The sequence below is a fragment of the Perca fluviatilis genome, chromosome 21 (assembly GCF_010015445.1).
Source record: "Perca fluviatilis chromosome 21, GENO_Pfluv_1.0, whole genome shotgun sequence".
Classification (NCBI taxonomy): domain Eukaryota; kingdom Metazoa; phylum Chordata; class Actinopteri; order Perciformes; family Percidae; genus Perca; species Perca fluviatilis.
Genome location: NC_053132.1, coordinates 31423849 through 31443761, shown reverse-complemented (window position 1 = coordinate 31443761; position 19913 = coordinate 31423849). Strand labels below are relative to the sequence as shown.

The window sequence follows — 19913 nt, the reverse complement described above, 5'->3', positions numbered from 1 at the left end:
TTAACGATTCATTTTGGGGCTTTCTATATGGTCCACCAAGTTAAAAACAAATGCAATCTAATTGCTCTGCAGTAAACCCTACATAGGTTATAATGTTCTGGTTTAGAGAAGTGGTTATTCTGGAACATGTCGTTTTGGCTGCTGCTGATGTTATTGTGGTCCTGCAGTGATGTCACCATTTAGCGCCGAGTGCCATATTCAAAGGCAGAAGCAAGTCAATATGTTAGTAAATAGTTTCAGTTTCCACCTGCCTCGTCTTAACTCTAAAGAGCCAGGTAGATATGTGTATGCGATGCCTCAGTTGTTTATATGCCTAAAACAGCAGCATATCGTCACACAACCTCAGACAACGCCACTGGCAACAACTGGATCTACCAACAGGGTACACAATCACCCTACACTGCTGAGGGAAGGAAAAAGAAATTTAAACTAAATAATAAATACAATGAGTGGTTACATACACGTCCACCTCTTGTTCATATCATTCCAACATTGGATTTGCTACTCCTAGGGTGACCAAACTGGATATCTATAGCACAGTCAGAAAGTATTAGAAGGGTAATGTGTTCTATTTGTTTTCACTCTAGTCTCGCACATTGGGTTTGAAATGAAAACATGACTCTGAGGTTAAAGTCCTAACTGACAAACTGCTGACAGCTTTAAGGTTGTTTGAGGGTGAGACAATTTTAGAGATAGTCTCCCAACTTAAGGCTAAAAATAAAGCATCAAAGGATTTTTTTATTTTAAATGGCCAAACAGTGGAAAGGTTTTGTGTCTGGATCGTCATTTTACACAGGCAAACATATATGAATAATAATAATAATTATGATGACGTTTTTTAACTAAATTTAAATAAAATTGTCCAAGTACTTCCTGGCCCCTACAGATGGAGGACTATGATTCGGATGTTAACCTCCTCAAGTCAGAAATATCACTTATATAATGTGCAGTTTCACATAGACAACAGAACAACAAAACTTGTGAGAGAGCAACAAGACACTTCTAATTGTAAGATTTAGTCTGTTTAGTCTAAAGTTGTTCCTACAGCATTTTATACTGCCTGTGAACATAATCCCAAAGTTCAAGGATTGTTACCTTTCAACTGTGCTGCAGAGAACATGTCGGTGCAATACATTTGTTTGACCATCCAGTAGACCTTTTCAAAGAATATTTAGTTACACTTTACATGAAGGCATCTACATAAGAGTGACAAGACACTGTCATGAACATTATAAACAAGTCCTAAACGTTTATGACATAATGCTTCTTTTAGTAAGTGTCATTTGGTTTTTGTCATGACAGGTTAGGGTTAGGGTTCATGTGTCTTGACTGTGTCATGTCACTCTTATGTAGATACCTTCAAGTAAAGTGTTACCGAATATTTCTTTTGTCTCAGATAACAAAAGAAAACACACACTTAAACACAAAGCTATGTTTTATCCATGGAGCTGGACAGGACAAGATGATTTACAACCTAGGATCATAGAACCCACAGAGACCCAACTGTAAAGGGTTCTATTTTTGCGTGAGTGCAATTTTCTTTTTTCTTCTTCTTTTTACTAAGGCCATACAGTTAAATAAGTTGGACTTTTGACACTTGACTAAACAGTAATGTATGTGAAACTAAGGAAAAGTATTGTCTTTATAAGTCTTTATATCAACCTTTCGCAACACAGTTGTCATGCTAATAGGGAGATGATTGTAGGGGACTAACTTTGCTAAACGTCCAATCAGTATTTTTTAAGAAATAGCAACCTCCATGCAAATATGCTCTACTGCTCTAGTCTGATTTGTGGGTTGGAGCTGAGTGAGGTAAGTGGATGGGTTATAGTAGGAGCTGTGGAAGTGCCGCTGCATGGAAAGCAAAAGAAGCCACAATCTCTCTAGCTAAACATGTTTTTTTTTATTTATTTTTTAAAAAGGAAAATATTGAATTTTCTTGCTACATTTTTACTACATACGAATGCGACCATTTGTAATTTGTAAATCAAAATAAGTCAGAAACACCTCCCCGAGACACTTTGGAATTGGAATTGGAATTTATATAATTACTTCTGTTTACAGGAAAAGTAGGGTTTGTATGCCTCTGATATCGCATTCATTCATTCCATGTAATCCAGATAGGTCAACTATAAATCTTCACCACCGGTAGGTGTTAGAAGATGTTGGTGTCAGTATTAAGGTGTCAGTAATGCTTGATGCTTTACAAGTTTGTCCTGTCTCTGACTAGATGTAGAGGACAGTGTCTGCAGAGTTAATATGGAGCCTTGTCAGCCCGTTGCTGATAGAAGGTCGTTGTGTCACTCCGTTTAATTGCTGTTCTGTGTTCCTGACTGTCTGGGACTCGCCGGCCATTTTTAAACATGCTGAAAATATTTGTAAGTCACTTTGTAGGGCGAACTATTAAATGAGACAAACTGACTTTTGCTAATGCCCAGATGGAAATTACTGTGTGGTAAATAATGCATAGTGTTAAAGGGTAGCTTTGTTTTATTTCAACATAGACCCTATTTCCCTATGTTTCTGTGCATAAGTGACTCATGGGAATAACAACCTTTGATATTAGTCCAGTTTTGAGCGAGAACGCTGTGATCAGCAGCCACCAACCAGGCTGCAATGTAATCCTACAGGGCAAATGTGCATCGTCAATTTTGTCGACTACAAGTGCAGTTTTTGCCACTGACTCAGGTTCAGAATTCACCAAGCGTTGGATTGTTCACCCACCAACAGGGAACGTGAGCTGGGTTTAGACCGTCGTGAGACAGGTGTAGTCTCGCGTTTGCCAGACCTTCCTCCACAGCACTGCGCAGGAAGGTCTGGCTAGTCCACACAGCATTCCAGGATGGGAAAAAAACATGCTCTGGTTTATTGGCATTTCTTTAAACCAATCACAATTGTCTTGGGCGGTGCTAAGCACCGAGAAAAATAGCCTCGGGAAGGAACTTGTTTTGGTGGAACATGTGTACGTTCAAAAGTAGTTTTAGTGATGCAACAGAAAACTCAGATAGGACAGATAGTCTAGCTAGCTGTCTGGATTTACCCTGCAGAGATCTGAGGAGCAGTTAACCATAGTCCTCACAAATCCACCGGAGGTTAGAACGCCAACACAGAGACAGAGGAAGGTGGCAGAAATCCAGCCGAAATGAAGCAAAATTTCTGGCGGCACCGGAGCAATCCCATTAATGAAACGTCGTCCATATAGACTAGTGTACTTGTGACCACACCAAACTGTGATAAAGCATTTTGACACTGTGAAATGCTGTGCTGCAGAGTGTTTGGCAGAGGCAAGCAACCACTAGATGGTAGTGCAGGCAGGATTTTTGGCCTACTCTTTTAGATTTCACTTTGACATTTCTCATCTCCAGGTTGCTGCAAATATACTGAAGACACAGAGTGCTTTACTATTAGCCTGTTATGGAACCTCGCAGTTAAACAGATTACCATGACAAAGTCAATTTAAGTCTTTTTTTTTTATCTATGTCATTCATTCATTCCAGAGATATACCACAGTAGCAATGGAGGAAAATATTGATTCTAGATTCCAGCAGCACCTTCTTTCTGAGATAATTTGGGATTCTTTTCTCACTCTGGATGCATTAATCACTTAATCTCTCCTCTTTGGAGGTTTCACACCAATAACCTGGAAAGACGGGACCAATCTGTTATTGAGGATGTGACACATCAGCCCGATAACTTCCTCCAGAGCTGATAGTTCATGGAATACTAACAGTTTTTTCCCCCCAGACACTATTCATTCAGAAACTTTTCCTTTCAATCAAACACAGATCATGTCTGTCAGCTGTGATTTTATACTCTTCATTTGCAGTGTATTGTGTGAAAGTGTGGGTCTGGAGGGTGGTGGTGGTGGTGGTGGGGGGGGGGGGTTGGGTACCTGAGTGTTGCCAGTGGTCCCGCCGGGTCTCCCTCCCGCCATCTTTAATGGGTCAACAACAACAAGAAAAAAAAAAGAATAATAACAAAATGAAATGAATATAAAGAAAATGTGGGACAAGGAGATATTTTGTTAATGACTGCGGGACCAGAAATGACTGGCAGAGTGTTCAACAGACAATTGACCACCACTGAGCTCCTTTCATATGTGCCTCATGCATTTTTGCCCAAACACTAAATTCTAAATATTGTTCTGCTGACATCACTGTCTCTAGGGCTGGGTTCCTGAACTTCGATAGCTTTAAGGCACCAGCCGTTGCCTCCATAGTATCGAGTATCGAAAAAATGCCTCCTCATTCAATACCCATTTTAATACCAAATTAGTAAATTTCATCAGCGTCAGTGAGCCAATACGAACGCAGCATGCTTCTACAAAGATCTAATAATGCTGCTGATTGGCTGTCTAACGTTGCAACGTGTTGTATTTTGAGGCCCGACTGAGCTGAAAAAAAATAAAAAATAAAAAACATTTGTACCGTAAAGTTGTCATTTTTTCTTGTTAAAATGTTTTTCATAAAATTGGTATTGAAGAAAGAATGGTTCAGGAACCACTATCGAAGTCACGGTATCTTTATTGCTACCGGTATCGAAAATCTTTGGACGATACCCAGCCCTAACTGTCACATGAAAGAAGCTGATTGGTAACCAGTACAACAGTGTGCTGTATGTTTGTGTATGTTCAGTTGTAATGTAAAGCTTAACAAAAAGCACATAGGAACTTATTTTACTTTAAACCTATCTTAATTAGGAAAGAAAAGGAAATGAGACAGCAGGCATGGGTCAAACAGTTATGAGAAAAAGAATTAATATATAACCAGAGTTATTGCCCAATTCAGGAAACCAAAAATGGGATGTTCCTGGTTTGAAAATTAGCATAATAAAAGATTTGGAGAGAATTTGGGAAGCTGTGTGTTGACCAATGTCTCTAAAACAAACCGATAAGCAGATGCAATGTAGAAGATGCTGAGAGTGAATGTTTGGCAAATCAAAACAAGCAGTATTCTACGCACAACGACAGAAACACAACAATGGCCACCTATTAGCTACATTCAGGTAGAGCATACATGAAGCGGCTTTGACATTGTGATGCCCAATCAATGAATCGAGAAAATAATCTGCAGATTAATCATTATGAAAAAGAATTGCCCTAAATACATCTATTTGAAATCTATAACACAACGTGAAAAATGTGAAACATGGAGTGTTGGTCTTTTTTTTATTTATTTTTTAAAGAACTGTTAATGTGTTCATGTTGAAATTGTCCTCTTCTTCCAAAATTCCTGTAAAAGGACCACCGCCCACACAACACTGTAAAGCACTTTGATGCAGAAAGGTATCGACTGGATTTTCTGTCATTATATACCTTCATTCACATTTTTCATTCTTGGTGTATATGTTGCCTGGCTATTAAAATTCTTTTTTTGGTCTGATGGTGCTTTGATGACATCAGCTGCATGAATTGTTGATGGCAGATGGAATTCTGTTTGATCTGAGGCTTAATTTGGCAGCTTTCTTTTTCTCAAACTTACTTTGATCCAGAAAGGTATCGTATCATGCAAGCTCCTATTGACTGTACTTCAAGCTGCAGTACATGCATTTTCATAATGTACTCAATGTGGCCATTCTGTGTGGAACCTTTCAGTTTTCTTCATTTTTGCGTTGTACTTTGATGCATTTTTTATATTTACCACAGCTTACAGACAGCTAAATATGTCAGTGTATTTTTGAATGTGTTTATCCTATCCAGTACCAATGTCCGCTGTTAGGAAGTTCTTACTAGTTGTGCGTGCATGTGTGTGTGTGTGTGTGCGTGCGTGCGTGCATGTGTGTGCGCACTCACGTGGGCAGTGTTGTTGTTCTGGCTGGATCGTGACCTTCTTCTGGAAGTGATGCCGATGTTTTCTCCTTTCAGCAGGGAGTGAACCACATCATCCAGAAAGGTCATCTGGATCATAGATGGATCCACGTTCTGAGGCTCTAGCACCTGAACACAAACCACACTCACTTTACACTGTGCACATGTCAACGGAGTCTTTTAGACCCTAATCACTTCCGGGTTTTAAAGGTACTGCGTTTCACTTTCAATGTGGTCATTTCGTCAAAAGCCCCTTTCCCATTGCCTGTTCAAGATGGGACTGTTGCGCCTTTAATCAGACAAAAAAAAGAGCTTGAGCGACATTGTTAAGGTATAAGACTGTTAAATGAACATCATACAAGACTGACAAACTGGTTCTTGCAGCCGCCCTGCTCTGTTCCGTCACTGGCAGGTGAATGTGTGTGTGTGTGTGTGTGTAATGATTGGGTCATGTGTAAATGTGTGGATGTTATGGGAGAGAGAGAACCATCTGTATACAGGGTGATGTTTGACAGTACTTATTTATTGTTTATTTTATTATTTTTGTAACATTATATACATTGTATGCTAATGCTCTTTTTAACTTTAAGTCTTAATGGATGGGTTGGCTTTAAAACTGAATTGCCCCTTGGGGACTAATAAAGTTATCTGAATCTAATCCGCCTTGCCATCTGTGTGACAAAGACAGAATAGGGGGATGGAGTTGTTGCGCCTTTAGGCCGGTAGCGGAGGTAGTGAGAACGCCATAACAGAGCTTAACTGACGTCTGTGTCAAAGGGACAGTTGGCATGGTGGGACTACATGCAGTACGATGTTGACCCACAAAGCAGCGCTCCGAGTAGCCAAAGTCATTAATAACCTTCTCTTGTACTTGCTCTCTCCCTCTCTACGGACAATTACTACCAGTAGCTACTATAATGCATAAAGCTAGGTGTTTGTGTGTCAGGATCACGTGGTTGATTGACGGTGCGGATTGCTCACACACACACTAGATGCCAACGCTGTTGTGTTGCACGTCACGCCTCTTTTGCTCCTGGAATGCCGGCATGCTATGGGAATTCACACACTGCCGCCTTTGCTTGGTTCTGTGTGAATAAACAAAGCCGGCATAACGGCAGACCTTCATTGCGGCGCTATTGCGGAATCTCTGTGTGATGAAAACTTTGACAACCTTTTCTCCACAACAAAAATGAGACTAAAACGTAATCAAAAGTAACCTTTGAAAACTGAAACTATGAAGAGATGTGCAATTTTCATCAACTAATAAAAGCTACAGTAAATTAAATTGTGAAAGACATGAATTGACACACAAACTAATTACTGTTTTAATGCAAAGTCTTATTCAACAACCTGCATGCATCTGTCAAAAAGGTAGAGTTTGTTTAGAGGAGGAGCCTGATTGAAACAGTATCCTCCACTGCTCAAAATATCTCTTCCTTAGAAGTTAAAAAGTAGAACCATTATGTCTCTGTTAGCTAGTGATGTTACTGGTTATTGGAAGGAAAACATTAACACATTTGTGGACTAAATTCCTCTATAATCCCACTTAAAATAAGACAAGAGGCAGCAACAAAACAGCTGGGACAAACTACAAAAACAAGCAATAACCAAAAGGTTACAGCCAACAGTCACAGATGTGGATGTAATGTTGATGTTACTTTCAGAAGGTTATTCTTCGTGTTCATATGCTAACAGTAGGAAAGTGCAAGATTCATGTCAACGGTAAACCATCTAAACCCAGACAGTAAGCACACGTGGGTGAGTGTAGCTGCTGAATGATCAAGGTAGCTGCAATAATGGGGCTCTGTTCAAACAGCCAGAGTTGGGGAATGACAAGTGGATCCTAAAGAGAGTCAGTCTACAGTCTGGTAACCATGGTAGCTGTACACAACAAAGATGTCAACAGCTGTAGCTTCACAATGCTTAGAGGAAATGACAAAATAAAATGACTAAATGTGTTTGTTGACTAAAACTAGACTAATTGTTGACTAAAACTAATAAACAAAAATCAAATGACTAATCTGTGACTAAACCAAACATACCTTTTGTAAAAAATCTTAAATCCAGATCAGGTGTCAAAATTAACGCAGGTGTTGAGTGTTTTGTGCAGTTTGAATGTAAAACCATAAACCATAAAACCATCAGCCAAACTCTACTTCAGTAGCCAAGTACTCATTAATTCCTCTATTTGTATCCATCTTGTCATTCCCCTTTGTGCATTATACTACTGTACACATAAGGAACTCTGTGTGTGTGTGTGTGTGTGTGTGTGTGTGTGTGTGTGTGTGTGTGTGTGTGTGTGTGTGTGTGTGTGTGCGTACCTGGTCATTCATAACGACCATGTTTCGACTGAAGAGGTCGTGGTGTGTAATGATGCCAGTGAACCACTGGGTGGCCGAGTCTTGTCTGTACACACGCACGCGGTAGCCATTCAATGAATAGGGACCTGGAAGCAACAGGAAAAAGGTTCCATCACGGTGTTGTCGTCCCATTGCTGGAAGCATACAACTTTACTACAGGCTCCTCATGTTGTAAGACACACTACTTAAAGTGCTCATATTATGCTTTTTGGCTTTTTCCCTTTCCTTTATTGTGTTATATATCTTTTTGTGCATGTTATAGGTTTACAAAGTGAAAAAGCCTAAAGTTCTCCCCAAAGGGACTTACCATCTCCAACAGAAAACACTGTTCAAAAACTGCTCCAAACAGCTCTATTGTAGTCCAGCCTTTACTTCAGAGACAAACGTGGTCACTTTGGAACACACGTTATAATGCTCGCCTAGCTGCTAGCGTGGCACGCCCTCATACTCTGCTTCTGACTGGCTAGTAGTCCTTACCTAGGTACTGAGCATGTGCGACTCCCAACAAAGATGGAACAGAAGTGAGATGCCTCACTCTGTAGCTAAAACGGAGAGCTCAACACACAGGGTGAAAAGAGGAGCTGCAGCAATGTGCAGTACAACAAAAATATGGTGTACAACAAAAATTAAACCATGTAAACATATTCTGTTACAACCTCTAAATACAATTATGAAGCATAATATGAGCACTTTAAGGTAAAAAGATGACTGAGTGCACATCACTAAACAATTCTTTACTTTTACACTTTATCCATTGTAACATTGATATCTACAGAGTGTAATACTTGGTAATATAAAGAGCGTGATGGAAACCTTACCTTGCATAAAAATTTCCTGCACCTTCTGGTCTTTGAGCCAGCCCCTCACTTCTTCATGGAGCTGATGGTTATCTCTTAACACTGGGTTCTGGCTGTCCACCTCATCCTGAAAGACACACACACACACACACACACACACACACACACACACACACACACACACACACACACACACACACACACACACACACACACACACACACACACACACACACACACACACACACACACACACAGGATATCAGGATCAGCATCAAACACACTGAAACACAAGCTTGAGATTAGGATACACCTGAAAATGCAGCAACAGGGCTTTGACACAAACTACAAAGTTGTGCATTGTAGAAATCTGGTCAGTGATTGGTCACTGATTCAACTCAGCTGGTTAAACCTTTTCTGTCTCGTCCTGCTCTCTATGAACACTTTCAGCACAGCCAACACACGTGGTATTTTTTATTGATTGAGAGATGATTTGTGGTTTCTAAAAGCTATATGATAATTGTATTTCATTTTAACATGTATCTATGGAATGTTACTCAGAGCAATGCTCTCTTTTAAGGCTCTGACACACCAACCCGGCGACCGACCTGTCGGCAGAGAAGGAAGTCGGACTGATCGGTCTCCCCGAGTTGGTCCAAAAAGTGCCTCGGAACACACCGAAGAGACGGCGACTTGAGCGTACGTTTTGCGCGTGCGCGAGATGTAATACGTCTCCATAACAGCAGGCAGTGCTAATCTGTATTGTCGCCCAAAAAATTAAAACCGGCAGCTGAATGGACGAACGTGTCACGTGGGTCTGGCTTCTCCCGAATTTCAAAGCCAGACCATAATGGCGGCTTGTTCGGAATACATTCTCGTATTTTACGAAAACAGTTACCCGAAATGTGTTTCTGAAAACATTTTAAGCAAGAAATAGGCCATAACATTGCTGAATCTGTCTTCATTTCAGATCGACAAAGGTCAGTTTAAACGATTTTCGTCACGCTCATCCTGCTCGTCATTTCCGGTAAGTGTTTTAACATAAGTGCACTGATTCACTAGTCAAGGGCTAGCACTCCACCCATCAGATTGTTCATTGAGTCCGACTGCTTACTGGCCGATTCAACATGTTAAATTAGCCCAAATGAAGGCCCGACGGCTCCTCTGACTGACGACAACACGGAACACACCAAACAGACTTGGGGTCACCGACCTCGCCAGACTGTCCAACAGCCGATTATCGGGTTGGTGTGTCAGCGCCTTTACAGGACTGCACTCTCCACACAGCGACGCAGATTAAAGCTGCCCAGTGCAACCACAGTCTGATCTGCTGGTCACTGAGAGCGGTTTCACTTTCCCCACCCAGATTTATCCTACGGGGATCAAACCACCAACCAGTCTTCAGGCCACCATCGCCCCAAGGCAAACTGTAATTTGGCTGTGATTGGCTAAACTAAAAACATTGTTGGGGATTTTAAAAAAAACTACTATTACTCCTCTTTTCATTATTATATTTACAGTTTTTTTCATAAGATAATATCACAGATTGTGTAAAGAAATGTCCTATTTTCAATGGGGTTCTATTTATTTTATTACTTTATTTAACATGATCGTAGAAGGTGCAATATATAGCAAAAAAATAAATAAAACCTGCATATCAAATCGTAATGGCAATATCTGGCAGAAAAATCGCACTTAGATTTTTTCCCCCCCAGATCGTTCAGCCCTAACTAACCGTCAAAATATCTAAACATCCGTAATACTATATATCAGCTAACATCAAATACAATACTCTTATGAGCTATTATTATAAGGTACTTAAAGACCAAGTTTTAGGAAAGAACTAACTATTCCAATAGAAGAATCAGGCATTCACCCTGCTGTGCTGCTTTCCATACTGAGTAACAATGTTGGTGAAGAGCAGCAGCAGGGTTTCTGTTGAGCAACTGCTAGCAATCAATAGTGAAATGCACACAACACAAACAAATACTCTGATTACACACCCTAAAATCTAATTCTGATTCCTGTTGGCCAATTAACTAAATATAAATGTGGAATGGTTGTAAATACATAAAAGAACAGAAGTGCCGTTATATGAATAACACAACAGAGCTGAAATTCGACAGCAAAGAAGGGAGCCACAAGCCTTGAAAAGAATGGATGAACGAGAAAAGAAATGCTTGGCTTTCCGTTTGTGTGTTTGTTTCACACACTAGGTCACAAAGTGAGAGGAGTGCAGAGGATGAAGCAACCATATCCACAACGCTGATTACACAACGCTGACAGATGACAGAGGGAGGAAGAAGAAACCAAACCACAGTCACCACACTGGTAGCACACTCTGCTTTACTGCTGTGTGTGTGTGTGTGTGTGTGTGTGTGTGTGTGTGTGTGTGTGTGTGTGTGTGTGTGTGTGTGTGTGTGTGTGTGTGTGTGTGTGTTGTGTTTGTTACACGGTTCATGTGGTAAAAGGTTGGCAAAGGCTTTTTTTTTGGTGGGGGGGGAATCTTCAAGGATACAGTACTTGTATTCATATTTAAAAAAGAATGTATACATTTGCTTAGCCGGACATTCTCCCCTCCTGCCACAAGTCTGTCTGCATTCTAATGAATGGCTGATACAGAAGATATCTAATATTCTATAGACAACCACCAAAATCTACTCACAATGAGTACAAGACAGCCATTGGTCTATACTATATCTATATTTGTCTTTCTGTCAGACTTTGGAATTTGGGGTAATTTTTTTCTTCAAATTTTGGAAATCACATCACGTCATCAAAACAACAGCACAGCCTGTCCTCTCTGGGCAGCCAGGTCCGTCTGTGTCTGCCCTTCTCTATTGCCTGACTGCTAAGCAATGTATTTTTCTTTTTCTTAGTTATAATTTGGTTAGGTCAAATCTTCTGAGTCATAGCGTAACTCCTCTGAGGCTTGGTGGTTTGTTTTTTTATGTCAGAAGGTGAAAGGTCAGCCAGCCTCTGGACTAGTTGGCTGAGATGACTCATCTTTATGTTCAGGTCTTGGCACGCAAAGCACTTTGTGTTACAAAACTGCTCTATAATGGTAACAGGCAGGGTCGCTCTTTTTAATATGGCTCCAGAAATGTTTTGAATCTTAAAAAGTAAATTCTCTCTCTCTCTCTCTCTCTCTCTCTCTCTCTCTCTCTCTCTCTCTCTCTCTCTCTCTCTCTCTCTCTCTCTCTCTCTCTCTCTCTCTCTCTCTCTCTCTCTCTCTCTCCTTGCTGCAGTGTTCTAGTTTCCCAGCCTTGTTCAGCTCTAAATTAAACCGGCATACACACTAAAAATACCACACTGGAATGCAGTGCTACAGAGGTCAGCATGAACATCTCTCATATATTCTTACACTTGAGCTCTGATGCTTATTTTTACCACTGCTATACAAAAAAAACGCACAACTAAAACGCTCAATCAATCCAGTTGATTCTACACACAAAAGCAATCAATGAATGGATGTGGTAACAGTACGATCTTTGTTCTTTTTACCACAAAAGATTCCACAAAGGGTACTTTTTACACTTGTCAAGTGAATCTGGCGCCCTTGCCTTGTCAGTACATGATAACAAAATACACTCAGTATTACAATGCAATTTAAAGCAAGGTCATCCTGCTGTCAATCATCTACTGTTTGTACTCTATCATATCAAATGAACTTAGGAGAACACACTTAACTAGTGTGTGAAGAGATAGAACCAGCTTTGTTTATAATGTGTCCACCTAATATTTTCCATTTCATTTTTCTATCACTTCTTACACCTTAATCTGAAAAGAAACTGCCAACATTGGAGTTGAAGGACCTGCTAACAGTGATATGAGCCTCATAAAGCCTTCACTTTCAATGCTCTAACTATGTTTAGCTTTACTCTGACAGAAAATAACACCCATGTATGTGCCCGTGAGTCTATTTCTACTAACACCACTGCAATCTATTCTGGCTCACTGTTGGCCTGTTTAGACAAGATACACACAGAGACTGTGTTACCAAGGCAACACGGTCACCTCGACCACCGATTGGTCTGGAGTGAAATGGAATATGAGCACAGAATAAAGTGCATGAAAAAAAGATTCACGATAAATCCCAAATGGGGCTCAAGCATGTGATCAGGATATGCAGAGTTAGGGGTGGGCTATCACGGTACAGCATGTCATTTCATATACAACACTGATTTACATCCTGCAATATTAAATCAGAAAGAGATTTATTGCCATGTTGCTTGGTTGAAGGTGCATACATAAAAACAATAATATAAAATAAACAAACAATAAATAACTACAGAAACAAATAAAACACACACACACACACACACACACACACACACACACCAAATGTTCTGGGAAGTCAATTGGGGGTTGCAGTCTCAACGGCCGCAAACGGAGACCTTTGGCTACACTGACGCCGATGTTTCTCCTCCTGATTGGGTCATGACGTCTCCTTCTCTGAGACTAAGCTACTATTGTTTCCATGGCAACTACCAGCAACGGGCGGAGTATATACGCTGCCTCCTGTTTACCCTGGCTAGCGCACGCCCAGTTTATAAGAATGTTGATGTGATATTTTGGTTTGAGCGTGTTAGTTTAAACAGAGATTAGTTCTTCTAGTGGAGCTAAAAACCCTTGAGTGCAAAGAGTGCACTTTTGGCTCAAAACTCTTCAAAACCAAAACGTAGCGGTGGAGATGTAGCTACTACTTAGTTGGATTGTTCTGTTGATATACGTACGTATTTATGTGAGGTACCAGTATGTGTATGTATACATATGTATGCATATACTGTATGTACATGGATTAAAATAATAGATGTACTTATTTCTCAACGCCCACTTTTTGTCTTTGGTTAGGTTTAGTTATCTATAGAATAGTGAGGTATTACATCAGTTGTGTACTGAAAATTAGGAGTATTATGTCAACAAAATAATCTAAATTCAAGGTCCACTCAAGTCAATATTATTTATATTGCGCTAAATCCCAAAAGAAGTTATCTCATTTCACTTTTCATATTGAGCAGGTCTAAAACCATACTCCATAATCGTCATCACATGACTGAAGAACCATACTACAAGTTGCGCAAAGAAAACTGAGCAAACTTCATATGCTGATGAGAGCAGAAATCTGTGGAAGAAGCCAGTAAGTGGATATCGAGTAAAAATGACTTTTTTCAAACTATTATTTCCAAGGTTGAGAATGAACTTTCACTCTCAATTTGCATTGTATTTACCAATTCTGATGACAGAGACAATTGACTGGAAAGCCTGATGTTAAAGCTGACGATACCTGACAAGCTCCTGCATGATACCATTGGCAGCTCTACACTGTTGCTGAAATAGAAATAAAATGGATACATTTTTCAATTTTCAGCTTTACATAGGACACAATATTACTTTCCTAAAGTGCAATAAACAGTCACAGTCAACTGACTCTCATTTGAAATGATACAGATTGGTGTGTATCTCTCCCTGAAATCCATCTTTAGTCAAATGTAAATAGTACAGACATCTGCTTTAATGGAGCACACAGAACACAACAAGATCAAGTTCCAAGTGTTAGGTTGTAAAAAGTTAAAACTATGCTTACGTTTTGAAAACAATGTACTTTTGGTTATATGCAGTTTGCAGGTAGATTTAATCAAATACACTAATCAGCATTTGACTGCCTCACCCAAACTCAAGCTTCTAAAGAATTGATTAGGTCATGTCGGTTATTTAGCATGAAAGTAGATGCTGTAGAAGACTCATTGTCCCCACAGGAAAGGTAACTGTTGTCTCTTTTTGGGGGAGCCATCCCCTGTTGAGCTAGACGTGATTAGAACAAAGGAAATGCATATTACTGTAGAATCAACACTTCCATGATAAACAACTTTAGTCTGTGACTTGAAATTCAGAGGTGTGTCCTTATCCTGAGAGACAGGAATAAATGTGGGAGCAGGAGAAAGATTCGAGGCTTCAATCTGTGACCCCGACAGGGGAAGCACGTTGAAGTCCGCTGTTTACAGCGTATTGTTTTGTCATGTCGCATGGCTGCTAACTGTGACCCCACAGGGGAAGCGTGTTTTGCAGTCTGCTGCTGGTAGTGTTTTATGTTTCATGTTTTATGTTTGATTGTGTTTTGACTGTTGTTTTCACCGTGTTGTTTCATTAAACCTTTTACTTAAACTTTCAATTCGACTCCAGCCTCTCCTTCGTCCTCAGAAATCTAAGTGACACGTCTTTCAGAGTTTTCTTAACACAAGACAAGTTATGGAATTTATGTTGATAATCTACCACTAACAGATGTCATTTCACTGGGCCAAATCAATTGCCGCCTGCTCAAATGAGAGGCCTATTGTTGGTAGTTAGTGATCTGGCAACCACATGTAAGGCAATCCTTCTATATCCAGCAACAGTGTGACCGGACACCACAGGTGTCTGTGTGAGCGTGTGTCTGGGTGTGTCTATGTGTAAGCACACGAGATGTTGTCAAAGTAACGTGACACTGGGGTGAAGTATGTGACAGCAGGGAGGAGGGGGCAGGGTAAGGAAAGACAGAGAGAGAGAGAGAGAGAGAGAGAGAGAGAGAGAGAGTGTGTGTGACTGAGTGAGTGAGTGACTGAGTGAGTGAGTGAGTGAGTGAGTAACAGCAGCACAATACATTGGAAAACACACTGCTCTGTGTGTGTAGTTTGGTCAAACTGATTCAGCACTAACAGTTTTAATCTCCACTGCCTGTCCTTCAGCCTTAACACACACCATAACTTTCTAGCCACACACACACACACACACACACACACACACACACACACAAGCAGCAGGCTGGGTTGGCCCACTAAACAGTGACTTCATTGTACAGTTTATGCCAAACAGATTGTAGCCCCCTCCCTATCCCTCCCTCCTCTTCCTCCCTCCCTCCGGTCTTCCTGTCCAACTGGAAAAACAGAGAGGGGAGTGGCCACAGCTTCATTGCTCTGAGTGAGTGTGAGAGAGAGAGTCAAACTGTTTTTACTGCTCAGTGGGGTTCAAAGGTCTCCAGAAGAATAGGCAGCTCTGTGTGTGTGTGTGTGTGTGTGTGTGTGTGTGTGTGTGTGTGTGTGTGTGTGTGTGTGTACATCTCTGAAGTTGTTGCCAGGAGAGTGAGGCTACCACTTTCCCTCACTTCAGATGGTTGCAGTTACTGCTGATGTGGGGGACTGGGAAAGTGTGGAAGTTTAAGTGTGTGCATTCTGGTTGTGCGGCAACAAATAGTGATTGGGCAGTGTGTTTCTCAGTTTGAAAAGGAGCTATACTAACAAAAAACAATGCATTACAATTCCATCACAATACAGTATACGGGATCAGTTTATACTTTAATAAAAGGTTTGGATATATGTAGAACTGACAAGGGCGATCTGACTCTGTTAAATATCCACTTAAAGGTTATCGCAGCAAAAATGACTGAATAACTTGTGCTCTTTATCTACCCACGATGTTCTTTGGAATACAAATACTGACATGCATCGTCAGCTGACCTGGTCTGGAGTTGAATCGGGCGAGAGGTTTCATGGCTTCTGATCGTGACTGCAAACTATGCTGAGTTGAACATCTCTGCCGTGTTTGCAAAGATGACTTCATTTATAGCTCTGCGTTAAGGGGTTACATGCATAGCTACACAGTAATTGATGTGCGCCTTCTAAGAAGTGCAACTACACATCAGGGCTACAGTTACTACGGAGATACCAAGTGACAACAACAAGAACTGTGATCAACCGCTTTTGTCTTCTTCTACAAGTTTCTGATGCGGGTGGAGATTGTAGATAGCTAGGACAACGTGATCCGTCATCTGCTGCTTTTCACGAACACACAGCTAACAAAAACAACTGCAGTTCACTGCAACCTCGCTCTCTGTCACAGTGACACAATATAATAAAAGGCATAGAAGATACCAGGATGTAACTCCAGCTCTATAAGCACACAAGTGTAGGTCACCATCACTCCGTATCACAAAGTAAACAACAGAATGTACCGATTTACTGTAGGGACAAGAATTAAAGCAGAATATGGCCTGATCATGTACGATACATGTGTTACGCCACCCCCGAAAGAATGACAAAATTATATAATTATTCTATATCTTTTTTTTATAAAAAGGGATGCGCCAGATAAAGCTGTTTTTACACATACAGGCAATTTGTTTCTTGTTCCTGGGCTGGCTACATTGCACGCGTAACGAGCAGACGTTCCAACACTACGCTTTCACTATAATCAATGAAACTGGCTACACCGGACACAAGAGCAGCGCCGTGTGTGCGCAGCAGGTGTAGCCAGTCAAAACATACATTCCTGGGCTAGTACGTTTCTCTGCTCTGTGTCTGAGCAGCTGTTACATAATACACTGCATTTTGTTTATAAGTGTATAGCAAAGCCTCTTGGTTTCACAGTGTCTGAGACACCAATGACTGGCTGTGCTCTAGGAGAACTTACACTGGTGAAAAAACTGCTGAAGAGACATTGAATGACTGAATAATTGAACGAATAGATAAATAACACGTTAACTAACAATAAACCAAACATTCCGGCATGTTGACCCAAGACAAAGACAAGCAATTGTTGCATCAGTCAATCTATGTAAAGTACTATCTATGGTTCATCATATGAGGAGAGATTCTATTGTTTTTACATCGGCAGCTTTACTTTAGGTCAACATTATAGATTGTACTGTACTCTCCAAGCCAATCAATGGCAATGTGGCTATATGGATTGATTTACTAACACAGAACCTTTCAGTTTATGACTTTAAAGATCCAATTTCAACTGTCAAACTAGAGGTGTGCCTGTGTGTTAGTATGTAAGACTCAGTCCAGCTATGTCCAGGTCATGCCAGACTCCACAGAGAGACGAGTAAGTCGACAGGCTGTCACTGTCACTGTCACAGATGTCAGGTGTGTGTGTGTGTGTGTGTGTGTGTGTCAGCCTTCTACAGGAAATAGGACAAGACACTGGGGATCATGCAGACAGTATCCTGCATCAGACTAGGCTATAACACAGTACTGCAAAATACACTGGGACACATAGATCCTGTGCTTGCCGCAGAGCACTTTAAATGGACTACATTATGACTTGTTAATGAGTGGTTTTCAGCACTTTATACAATTTTGCCAGCAAGGCTCTAACGAAAGATATGAAATAAATGCCACTGGTGTGAAAGTCTAGCTACAATCATAAGGTTTGAGTTACTCCAAAAACAATGCTAGCAATAGGTAAGTAACATCTGTGATCTCTGGCTTATATTTAAAAAAAATGTTTTGTCAGACATGCAGCTGACAACATGTATGTCAGACATGCAGCTGACTTGTCATTATGCAGCAAAACGTTGCACATTTAAAAAGATTTCACAATGTGAAGCATCCAGAGAAGGACATTTCAGCAAATCTCTGTTAAATCCCCATCCACACTTAAACGATAGGAAAACAGGAAAGATGAAACCTCAAATATCAGTACAGAAAGCAACAACTTCAATGGTCACAGCAACCTGAAACAGAAAGAGATAACAAGATGTTGGTAGCGTGAAGATACTTTGGCTACTTAAAGCTTCATCTAGCCACAGAGTGGAGGAGACGGGTCCTAGGCTACTTTAAGTTGAACACATAACAGATTGGTGATGGACACCATTAACTCTGTCAAAATAATATGGAAATACCACAAACTCAGTTTATCACCTAAACAGGGTTTCTACAGGTTTCACCAAGTCAAATGTAAGACTTTTTGAGACCTTTCTAAGACCATTATGAATGCAATTTAAGACCTATATCAGGTCAGATGTCAGAGACCGCAAACATTGTCTGAAACAATTCCCTGATTTACCTCATTGGCATTATAAGACTGGTGTCTAGATTGGCTGCAATATACTGTAGGTTGCGTGTTAGTCTCATAATACAGCAAATTATATTTGGAGTAACAACAGAAAGAACTACAACACCACAGAATAAAAAATAAACATTCTAAAGTGTTTTGAGAACATTTTAGAGCCAGGCTAGTTATATACTGTATATAGGCCAACATTTCATGCCTTCTTTTTCCCCTGTACCAATTACTCCAGTTCTACATGGTAGTTAGACATGAGCTAACCTTCATGTATGAAGTTTAATCTGGTTAATACAGGTTATCTGCAAGTTCTACAAACTTTAGCCTTTTAGCCGTTTAAATGCCATGTCGATGGAAAAATGAAAGCAAGCATTGAGCGTCCAGTGTATCTCTAATAGAGTTGCTAGTAGTGTTGTCTGCTGTTAACTTTTTCCCTCTCCCAATAGTCAATAGTCAATCTAATGACAAAACAAATGATCTCACATCTCAAACTTGGAAATCACTTTTCATTACAGTACAGCTAAAGAGAACATACACGGGCAACTTCATTTACTGTATTACCATCAAGCTCCCAGAATATTGTATGTTTCGCTACCACCAGCAATGCCCATCACATCTGTTCATAGAGTGTGGCACATTTGTGATCACTGACTGTGACAGAATCAGTGGACAGCCACAGAAACTACTGCACAGATCCAACGCATGAGTCACCAGAGGACACAGCAACAGTGGATCTGACTTCTGATTGGCTGGAAACAAAAGGAAAAATAGAAATAGACTCTCTCTCTCTGTCTCGCTCTCTCTCTCAGAATTTGGACTTGTCTTAAGCACAAACTGATGACTGATTGTGAATGTGCAGAACACAGTCTTCCCGCCTGCTTGACACTGAGTGGAACACAGTGTTCCAGCCAGCACAATACAACAAGCTGTGTTCAGCTACAGACCACCGACACACACACACACACATCACACACTCTCATCAAATGCACAGCCGCATAACAGAAGTATACATCCCTCAGATATTTACTGCCAATTGTGAAGCTACAGTATCCATTGTGTGTCTATGCATCAGTCAGTAATAATGTGTGTGGATGAGTGTGTGTAATTTATGACTCAGTAATGAAC

At 40.5% G+C, this 19913-nt stretch overlaps 1 protein-coding gene across 4 annotated transcripts in view; it reads right to left on the bottom strand.

Moving 5' to 3' along the window:
• The window catches only part of jmjd1cb (jumonji domain containing 1Cb), a 162187-nt gene that overhangs the window by 34272 nt on the left and 108002 nt on the right, over positions 1–19913 (bottom strand). For 3 of the 4 annotated variants that reach the window (XM_039787520.1, XM_039787521.1, XM_039787523.1), the window contains 4 exons: positions 8985–9090; positions 8128–8252; positions 5792–5935; positions 3893–3934 (listed from right to left, as the gene is read on the bottom strand). In XM_039787520.1, coding sequence (XP_039643454.1) covers positions 3893–3934; positions 5792–5935; positions 8128–8252; positions 8985–9090 — 417 coding nt within the window. The remainder of the gene's footprint in view (positions 1–3892; positions 3935–5791; positions 5936–8127; positions 8253–8984; positions 9091–19913) is intronic. The other variant, XM_039787522.1, reaches the window with a different exon arrangement.